General features: G+C 36.4%; 1 protein-coding gene across 2 annotated transcripts in view; it reads right to left on the bottom strand.

The window, feature by feature from the left end:
* Window positions 1-248: 248 nt before the first annotated feature.
* Window positions 249-11,197, bottom strand: part of col8a2 (collagen, type VIII, alpha 2) — a 259,356-nt gene continuing 248,407 nt past the window's right edge. For both annotated transcript variants that reach the window (XM_039739393.1, XM_039739392.1), the window contains one exon: window positions 249-6,740. In XM_039739393.1, the coding sequence (XP_039595327.1) occupies window positions 4,810-6,740 (1,931 nt within the window). In that variant the 3' untranslated portion in view covers window positions 249-4,809. The remainder of the gene's footprint in view (window positions 6,741-11,197) is intronic.

The raw sequence follows: 11,197 nt of genomic DNA, 5'->3' as shown, positions 1-11,197 counted from the left end.
TGATAGCCATGGAATTCAAACCCAGTCTTCTGGAGCTAAATCTTTGTATCATTTCACCTATGTGAAATGTAATTAATTAATTGGAATGTTTAATTCCAATTCCATTATCATCCTAAAATCATAATTAAATGTTATTGTTCTACAGCTCTAAATGACCTGAGTGCAGCTCTGCTATACAAATCAAGTTGATAAAGAGAATCTTTTCTACTTACTGTGACATTTTAAAAATGATATTAACAGCAAGCCACTTTTGTAGTAGAAAGTTTTTATTGATATTGTATCATTACAATCAAGTGTTGTTTTAATTTTAACAGAACATTACAGTTTCAATCACAAATAAACAAAGGAGTGCATTTTCAAACCAATTCCTATTACAGAGAGTGCATGTCGTAAATATTTACAAAATCCTGTTATTTTCATAAACTTTAAAGAAAATACATAAAATTAAATGATCCAGCAACCTAGCAAAAACTTGAGTTCTTCTTTGTTACACAAACTTTACCATGAATCTATGGACAAACTTCTAACAATTTTAGTTGTCCTGTGAATAAAATTCCCCTCAGAAGTTTTTCCCTGTGCAACTATAAATCTATTACACATTTAGTCTTTCCCCATTAAAAAAAATTAATAAGGCACATTTTTCAGATGTTGCTTTTAAGTAGTCTTTAATTCTGTAAGTACTGTGTATGTAATAATTGCAGCAAAGCAAACCATTATACTTCCATGCATGATATCATTATGATATTTTGCAATCCAAGTAAATGGTAAAATGTAAATTGTATATCTATTCAATATTTAAACTAAAGAAGAAAGAGAAGGAAAAACTTGCCAAAACCTTACATATCATGAATGGGTGTGTTTTACAGTTTCCAAGAGCATTGTATGGAAAATGTAATTAATCTACACTCTACAAAAGCTTAACAGAGACAGATAAAGTTTATACATGCTGAATATTTAGTAATTCTAAATTTGTTTTCTTTTCTAGAAAGAAATTGGAAGTTATAAAAAACATCATATGTGAAGAAGCTTTTCCATTTTTCTATCAGAGATAGCCATTTGTTGTTTTTCCTTAGTTTTTGAGATTTTGTTGTCCAGTAGATCATTAGATTGTTTAGATCAAAGAGACACCCATGTTCTATGCTGTATCACTTGGAACACTTTCCAAATAGTATTTTATTATTGCCAGCACACAAAATATGCTTTTGTACTCACTGTTTTTTTATGTTCTTTGATCGGAATTAAAAGAGAAAAAGATTGACTCCTCCACATATACTACAGGACATTAATTTTGTATTAAAACTTATTTTCTACTGCTTATATTGTTTATTTTTAAGTCAATAAATGGCAAACATTTTTCTTTCTTAGTAGTGAGAAAGGGTGAGTTGCCATGTAGTTATGTGTAAAAATAAATACTTTTAAAACGTTATCACAGTCAAAGGTAACAATATAAAAACAAAACATTAGAAGCAATTGAACTGTGTAATTGTAGCAGAAAAAAGAAATAAAATATAACATTGCAGAACACTGAGATTCATTAAATAACAAATGATCAGTTACATGTTAAGTGTAGTGATTTATTTCTAAGTGCAAGCTCAGGCAAAATGAAAATGAGCTTGGAACTCAAGAAATGATATAGTTAAATGACATTGTAAAAGCAGTCAATAGGTTTTTAACGCACACATGGTTTTAATGCAAATTTTATTCGCAGCATCCCAAGAAAAATATCACTTGCTTATATTGTCTCCTCAATTGAAGAAGAGTCTTGTATCAAAAGAAGACCAGACCAGACCCACGGTGTCTTCATTGGTTATTCATGGTATATTCCAGATTGAGCCACAAAGCACAGGTGAAAAATAATCATGACAGTCTCCACAAAGTCCATACTCTTGTGAATTGTGAGTATAAAGACTTGTAACTGATGCCATGCCAATCCAACATTTACACCCAATATAATCTGCTTTTGTGGTTTCGGAGAGTTTTCTCTCGTTTAGATTTTAGTTTTATGTTCAAAAACATTTATTTGCCTTTAGAATGCTTATCAAGAGAAGCGGAAACTTTTCTGATGCTGGAGACAATTACTCATTTGCAATTCACTTTATACTGAGCTATTTTCCATTTTGGTTAGACCAATATTGGTCTGTGTTTTGGCTAAAAAAGATTCTGAAATATCTGCTCCTAGCCACTGTAAGCAGCTGAGCATGTTCATGTATTACCACTAAACAAAATCTACTGATTCAGATATGATAGGATCAACTACATTTAAGTCTTACTTTTGCACATCCTTTTTCACTGTCTGTAGTGCACTGCATACACTGATAGATGATCTCTTCCCAGACACCTGTAATGAAGTATTATATAGGTGTGGTAAAAGATAAACTTTCCTGTCAGGTGTCAGTAGTGATGCACAGCTTCAGCTGTGTTGACAACCAAAAGACATATGGAATCACTATCCAGGCATTTTCATTTTTATGTGCTTTTAAGGTTGGCTTTAATCAGAAAAACAAATATTCAAGTTTGAATTTTGATGCACTGGGTGCTTACATGAAAGTTTAACAACATTTATTAGAACATGTTTGGCACATATTTTGTACCATATCAGTCCCAGTAACTCTTAATTCATTATTTAAGTGGTGACCCACAGGTAAACCTTTTTCCATGAGATTGTTATTAATGCAAAAAAAGTTAGAAGACAATATAAACATCAGAAAAGTCATTATGTGCTGACTTCAGGGAAGCAAAATGTTGATTGTTTACTTGTCTTATTATGCAAAATGAAAGGCAGTAAATTCATATTTAGAGAAACTGTCTCGTTCAGTTTTGGAATTGTCAGAATTTGTAATTGAATGAGTGAATTAGAGCAGAGTACATGGTTTTCTGCTTATCTAATTAGGCTTACTATAAGACAATAGTTGTGTGCATAAATTTTAGTGATTTCACTGACTCTTAAAATCAGAGTTGTTTTTTGAGCCAAGAGTTTCATCATATTGGAAATAAGGTGTGATTACATTTCATGAAGGAAATTTGGCAGAGAAGATTGAATATCAGAAAAGATGTTGTATTTTTTTTAAGATTAAATGTGAAATCATAAAGGTATTGTCATTCTCTGCCATACTTTTATGAGAAATGAAAAAGGGAAACACATGTTTTAACATGTTATTGTGGAATACAGAAACTACCAGATTTTAGGGTATAACATATTTCTGTTGTATTAAATGCACAAAGACTCATGATTCAGCCATTGGCACATACATCATAAATAAGATTGTCTAAGTGAATAAATGGTCCTGTTTTAAAAAACAAGAACACAGGAAATAAAGTACTGCCTATTGATAAAAGTACTAAAACAGTTAATTTAAGTTTTTATTAAAGTTACATGTAAAAAAGTCTTATTTTTCATCAAATGATCAGAATATAACAGTCCTTTGAAGCAAAACCTTCTTCAAAATTCCATATGATAAGTTAAAATGTCACTGTAATCAAGTGGGATTGGGAACTTTGTCACAGTATGTTGCTTTAATCAAGTGTAGCTACTTTGCAGTCACTGTATGATATGTTAGTTACCAGCCTTGTAGTCGTTATTTCATCTCACCCTAGTGTGCTTACCTTGAAATAATTATTTTAAGCAGTTATTTTGATCTGTGCCTTATATTGCTAATTGAAGCAGATTTTATTTTTTGAAATATGTGTCTAACGTGTGCAACTGAAATCCAAATAACAGCTAAAGGAGGCGGATTTTAGGAACTTAACCATCACCTTTCTTTCAAAGTGAAAATTCCACAGATCTGCAAAAATTCTGAATGCAAATGCGTTAGTTATTTTTTTCCATTCTTTAAGCCTGTTTAACCCTAGTTTAGAGCTGGGTTCCTATTCCAGGACAGCTGGGCACAATGGCAGAAATCATCCCAAGAAGGGGTGTTATTAATATTCTTACTTGTACAGCTCCATTTAAATTTATTAACCCTTGTTTGATGATGCTACTGAAATTGCTTCAGACAAACTTCAGAGTTTTAGATTTAAATATAATGTATGGTATTTATTTTATTGAAATTAAGTCAGAATAAACTATGCATTTACTCTGTAAAATGTGTTCTGTTTACAGCCACAGCAATATCGTATAACAGTTTTCCTAAAAACGCCCCATTTGCTCTTTCTCAGTACAATTTTATGTTGATAGTGATTTTAATTTCTCCTCTCATAAATAAAATCCTTATTTTCACATCTTGCTGCATCCCTTTTAGCAAGATAAATAATAATTTCAGTCTACACCAACCATCCTTTAATGTAGCCATTGCATTTTGCAACCATTTAACTGAAAAGTCTTGAATTTTTATAGTATTATAATGAAATACAAAATTAAGAAATTATACATTTCAAAAGAATGTTATGCTGAAGTAAATGTTATGATGAAACCACACTACAAAGATGTAACATGACTCTGTATAGACTTACAGTCTCCAGTATATTGAAACTTGTTTGTACACTGAATCTGTAATAATACTATGCAGTCACCATGGTAATAGTAATATTGGTCACATAGATATTGATGTTTAGTTTGGTTGTAAAAAATACATTAAAAAGTAAAAAATACAAACAAAAATGTACTTGCTTAACAAACAATCAAACTCAAAATAAAATATCATAATAAAAATACAAAAATAAAGACAAAATACCAGCCACAAAATGGCAGTGTCTGCCATTAGAAAGAAGTATGGACTTCCTTTACTACTCACACCTTTCTTTTCACATAGTTTTGCCGTATTTTTTCATTCTCTATATATGGCTTGAACTTCATGCCTGGTCAGTAAACTGTTATGTTGGACACAGGAGAAACCCTGAAAACGATGAGTGAATGTACTCTGTAGAGTACAAGCCATTGGCTTGATCCGAAGGCATCTGTACCCACACCTGATCATTCTCTTTTAACTCAAGAACAGCACTTCCGGAAGCCTGGTCCATGTAGCCTTTTTTGTATTCGTCATAGGTATAAGTGGCTGGAACATTGTTTTTGTAGAGAGCTACCCAGACATTTGTTCCCTTTACATGGACGTGGTAAGAGAAGTAGTAGACTCCGGTAATAGGGCTAGTGAATACACCTGTAGAAGGGTTATATGCATTATGACCATTGTACAAAGTCCTATCAAATTTTATGGGCATTCCTGAAGGTGGGAAAGGAGTTGATAAAATGGCAGTGAAGGCTGGCAGCACCTGAGCAGAGAGCTCACCTAGACCAAATGATGGCTTTCCTGGCTTTCCATTTCCCGTCACAGTAGCCCCTTCTACTGTTCCCGGTAGGTGAAGCCCTGCTACTCCATTTTCTTCTCCATTAATAAAGACTCCTGGTGGTCCAGGAGGACCTGGAGGGCCTGGTTGTCCAGGTGGGCCATTCACACCTGATATGCCTGGTTTCCCAGGAGGTCCCATTAGTCCTGGAGCTCCAGGTTCCCCAACTTTACCCTCTCCTGGAAGTCCAGGAAGGCCAGGTTCACCCTTTATTCCTGGTATTCCCTGAGGGCCTATTGGCCCTGCAGAACCTTGAAGACCGGGGATCCCTGAAAGGCCACGAGGTCCTGGGGAACCAACTAGTCCAGGTTCTCCTTTGGTCCCAGGTGCACCAGATAATCCAGAAGACCCTGGTAAACCAATATGACCAGGTTCTCCTTTTGGCCCAATTTGTCCAGTTGGACCTTGAGGTCCTGGCAGACCTCGTTCTCCTATAAGCCCAGGCTTTCCTGGAAGTCCACTGGGGCCTTGATCTCCACGAATCCCTGATGACCCTGGTGACCCACTTGGCCCTTCCTCTCCTTTCTGACCAGGTAACCCATGCTTTCCTGGGAGACCCATGGGGCCTGGAATTCCTGGTAGACCTTGTTCACCCACTTGACCTGTCTCTCCAGGCTGTCCATCCATGCCTGGTTCACCTTTATCTCCTGGGAGTCCTGGCAGTCCAGGAGACCCTCTGTCACCTTTAAAGCCATTAAGTCCTGGTTTGCCATAGCCAGGAGCACCTGGAAAACCCGGGGGACCTTTGATCCCTGGTTCTCCTTTAGGCCCCTGTGAACCAGGTATTCCAGGAAGGCCATCTAAACCCGGTTTTCCAACACCATCTAACCCATGAAGCCCCTGTGGTCCTTGAGGCCCAGTTTCTCCTGTTAACCCATGTTCTCCAGGTGGGCCTTGTTCTCCTTTTGGTCCAACTGCCCCTGGAATTCCATCTAGTCCAGGTTTTCCTAGTCCTGGTACTCCTGGAGGTCCTGGTGGACCAGCATGGCCTTCTGGACCTCTCAAACCTGGTAAACCTGGCTTCCCATTTCCATTCTCACCTTTTATTCCATGTTCTCCAGGGAGACCTTGTTCTCCTTTTTGTCCTGGCTCTCCTCTAATTCCTGGGGAGCCTTTAACTCCCGGAAGACCAGGTTTTCCATTCATGGATAAACCAGATGGTCCTGGAAGTCCTTGTTGTCCTGGTTGACCTCTGGGCCCTGGTTCACCTCTAACACCTATTTCTCCTTTTGTTCCAGGAAGGCCCTTTGCCCCCACTTTTCCAGGGAGACCAGGAAGTCCAGGTTTTCCAATTCCAGAAAATCCCGATGGTCCTTGAGGACCCTGTTGTCCTGGAGGACCTGGTTTTCCAACTCCTGGTTTTCCTGGCATTCCTGTTGGCCCTGGAGGGCCTCTTGGTCCAGGCTTTCCCTGTGGGCCTGGTTCTCCTTTGATTTCCATTGGTATTTGAGGTGGCACACCTAAGACAAAGAAAAACAGCGGAAAATTATGTGTTTAAATTCTATATCTTAAATTACCTGCAGAGCAGAAAAATATTGTTTATTATGTGCATGTAAATAAATATGGACTCCATTAAAATATAAAAGGTAAAAGTTACATGTACACTGGATCATAAAATCAAAAAGTAGAGCTCACAATAATTTGCATAATTTTACCTCCTAAATTACCCAAAATACCTTAAACGTACCCTAAAATTTGACTTAAAGTTCAACCAACAAATTCTTTCATTTTCCCTGTCAAGGCTGGAACAAATTTTGCTTTGAATTCAAATATCACAAGTATGAGGATATTGCAGACCTTACAGGGGCAGATATGAAGGGAGGATCTGGGGAGAACACTAAGATTGCACCACAAGTTACAATGTTATGAGGAACATTACTGACAGTGTGGTCTTCTCTGAAATTTGGTCTGTTCTGTATGCCAATCCAGTTAATCTTGGTGAAGTATAGAGGGGTGTACAGTAGTTTTATGTGGCAGTTTTTTTTTATGGAACAGAAGGGACCTGACTCTTCATAGGGAGTTATACCTAAACCATTTGGGTACCAGTTTACTGGGGAGGCGTACGAGTAGGTTGGGAAAATCTGCAATAAAAGATCTCTTCAAAATGTTTAAAGCAAAGATACCCCCTTCGGGATTAATGTGCGTCTGATCCAAGCCATGGTGGTTTCAATCATTTCTTGTGATTGTGAAAGCTGGACAATGAATAAAGAAGACCGTCAAAGAATTGATGCCTTCGAGTTTTGGTGCAGGTGAAGAATACTGAACATACCATGGACCGCCAGGAGAACAAATAGATCTGTTTTGAAGGAAGTACAACAGGAATGCTCCTTAGTGGCATGGATTTCGAAACTCTCTCATGAACTTTGGACATGTTGTCAGTAGGGATCACTCTCTGGAAAATGACATTATGCTTGGTAGACTGGAAGGACAATGCAAAAGAGGAGAGGAAGACCCCTACAAAATGGATTGATATAGTGGTTGCAATAATGGGGTGAAAACTGTCAAAAATTGTGAGGAAGATGCAGGATTGGGCAGTTTTTCATTCTGTTGTATGTAGGGTCTGCGGTGGGCTGGTGCCCTGCCCAGGATTTGTTCCTGCCTTGTGCCCTGTGTTGGCTGGGATTGGCTCCAGCAGACCCCCATGACCCTGTGTTAGGATATAGCGGGTTGGAAAATGACTGACTGTATGTAGGGTCATTTTGTGTCGGAATCAACTCAATGGCACCTAACAACAACATGAGTAAGTTAGTTTAGGATTGTTTAAAATAGAGAATGTAGCTTATGATTTCACATAAGTGAATAGAGGGAAGTTTTAATGAAGATATACAAGGTAATCTTGAAGTGCACAATAGTATTTATACAAATATACAAGGTGAAATTGAAATTAATTATTAGCCCAAAGTTTAAAAGCCAAAATAAAATAGGCACAACATTAAAAATTGCTTACCTTAATGCATGAAGTATCAGAAATGAAACAAATTAATTTTATGGTATGTAGCTGCACATAATTATAGAAATATAACATGGATGGTTATTGCACATTATATAAGAAAGACAGATAAAATTGAAAAGGTCGGGGATTAATTCTTAATATTAAAGAGAAACTGGAAATCATATCTCCTTTAAATACAGTAAATGATGGGACACATCTTAGTGAGGCTATTTGGATTTGACTACAAAACATTAGGGAAGAGGGCTTCTAAGCATCTTTAATATTGTTAAAAAGCAACTTCAAAGTGAGACATTACAGTATAGCAATGGAGAACATCTATTACACAAATATAAGATGGTGTAATGGGGAAATATCATAGCAGAAACAACAGTGACATTTTATAATTCTATATCAAAACACAAAGAAGAGGAGAAGGTTGTCTACAGTTATTATTCTGAAATAATCTGGACAGAATTCAGGGGTGGAAGGGAGCAAGTCATTAGGATATAGAGATCACAATATATGACATTTACAGTTTTATGTCATAGCACTTAATCAAAAGCTGGCACTGTTTTAATTAATTTTAGATATTTAAATTTTGATCTGATATGTCAAAGTCAAAAAAATTTAAACGGGTACCTTAAGTGTGGCAGTAGTTGAGGAGCGATGACGCAAGTATAAAAGTATTTTACATGTAATGTAGAGCAAGTTCCCAAAGTTTAGAGGCAGTAAGAATTTAAAGAAACTCCTTAATGGTTAAAAATTAGCTCTGAATAAAGAAAACAGATGTGCAATGCATGTGAGACAAATCCAGTATCCCAGGTTGACATGTAGGTCTTTTGAAAGCCATTTTTAAAGATTATGTTAGGAAAATTAAAAGGTATTTGAAGATAAATATAGCAGAAATCGTGGAAGATGATCCAAAGAGATTTTTTTCAGTATTTTAGTAGTAAACAAATAGTCGTGTAGGATATGAAGTGTGTTAGGAGCAATAAGGGCAAACTAAATGAAAGTTCAGATGGTGAAATTACAAATGCTCTAAATTCCTATCTTTGAACAGGTTTTATATGTAAATAAGTTGATGACCTCCCTTCAGTTACAGTGACTACTAACAAGGTACTTAGTGATCTGGAAATTGTAGAGGGAGAAGCGCTGATGAGTTTAAAAAAACTGAAATCAAACAAATCACAGAGAGCACATAATATTTGTCCTCAAGTGCTTAAGGACGTTATTGAGTACATGCAGAATATACATGCTTGAATTGTATTCTTTAATGATCACTGAATACAGCTGAAATTCAGTGACAGACACAAAGTTAGCAATTGTCATCCTATTATATAAAAAGGTGATCCAGCTGATCCAGGAAAGTATACACTGGTTAGCTAAATACACATCACAGGCAAATTAATGGGAGTAATTATTAAGGAAAGAAAGAGAAGCAACATATAGCAAGAACAGGTGTGCTAGTGAGCAGTCCATATAGGTTTAGATAGGTTTGATCATATTTCACAAATAGGCTGGAATTTTATTAGGAAGCAACACAAAATATGGTTACACAGGCACATAAGATATCATTTACCTTACTTTTTGAAGGATTTTAATAAGGTCTCACATAAGAGGCTTGTGATCAATCTAAAAAAGTGGGAGTTCAAGGTGCATTGTATAGATAAGTACAAATTGGCCTTAAAGGGGTGTTCCAGATGAATCAGAGCTGCTTTTTTACATATACATAAATGATCTTGATAAGAATATAAATAACAAGCTGGTTAAGTCTTCATATGATACAAAACTATCTGAAATGGAGTATAATTTAGAATCAGATGAATAATTACAGATGGACCTGGATAGAATTCCAACTTAGGCAAATTTGTGGCAAATTCAATTTAATGTAAAGTGTTACACATTGAAAGTAAAAATGTTACTATTGAATACACAATAGTAAGTTTGAAATTGAATGTTCTCTTTATGAGAAGGACTTAATTGTCATACTTATAGACATTCAGACAGCCAGGAATATAAGTGAACCAACTAACTAGCACCTATTCATTTCTGGGTGTCTGTTACTGCTTTCATCCACAATGAAGAGACCAAAGAGAGTGTCAAAATGTATCATCAGCATGATATTAAGGATTATTCTTCCCTGGTGTGATGTGCTTCATCACTGTCAAAAGATTTCTGTCTTTAGACTACTAAGTTGGGACATTGTGTAAAACATAAATAAAAACAGTATACAATGATTTGCAAATCCTTTTCAACCTATATTCAATTGAATACACTACAAAGACAAGATATTTAATGTTCAAACTGATAAACTTTATTGTTGTTTTGCAAATCTTCACTCATGTTGAATTTGATGCCTGCAACTCGTTCCAAAAAAGCTGGGACAGGGGCACGTTTACCACTGTGTTATATCACCTTTCCTTTTAAAAACACTCAATAAGTGTTTGGGAACTGAGGACACTAATTGTTGAAGCTGTGTAGGTGGAATTCTTTCCCATTCTTGCTTGTTGTACAACTTTAGTTGCTCAACAGACCGGGGTCTCCGTTGTTGTATTTTGCGCTTCATAATGCACCACACATTTTCAATGGGAGACAGGTCTGGACTGCAGGCAGACCAGTCTAGTACCCGCACTCTTTTACTATGAAGCCACGTTGTAACACATACAGAATGTGGCTTTGCATTGTCCTGCTGAAATAAGCAGGGATGTCCCTGAAAAAGATGTCGCTTGGATGGCAGCATATGTTGCTCCAAAACATGTATGTACCTTTCAGCATTAATGGTGCCTTCAGAGATGTACAAGTTACCCATGCCATGGGCACTAACACACTCCCATACCATCACAGATGCTGGCTTTTGAACTTTGCGCTAATAACTATCCGGATGGTCCTTTTCCTCTTTGGCCCGGAGGACACGACATCCATGATTTTCAAAAACAATTTTAAATGTGGACTCGTCAGACCACAGCACACTTTTCCACTTTGCGT

Source organism: Polypterus senegalus, chromosome 17 (assembly GCF_016835505.1).
Source record: "Polypterus senegalus isolate Bchr_013 chromosome 17, ASM1683550v1, whole genome shotgun sequence".
NCBI lineage: Eukaryota > Metazoa > Chordata > Cladistia > Polypteriformes > Polypteridae > Polypterus > Polypterus senegalus.
This window is presented reverse-complemented; position numbering and strand designations above follow the sequence as displayed.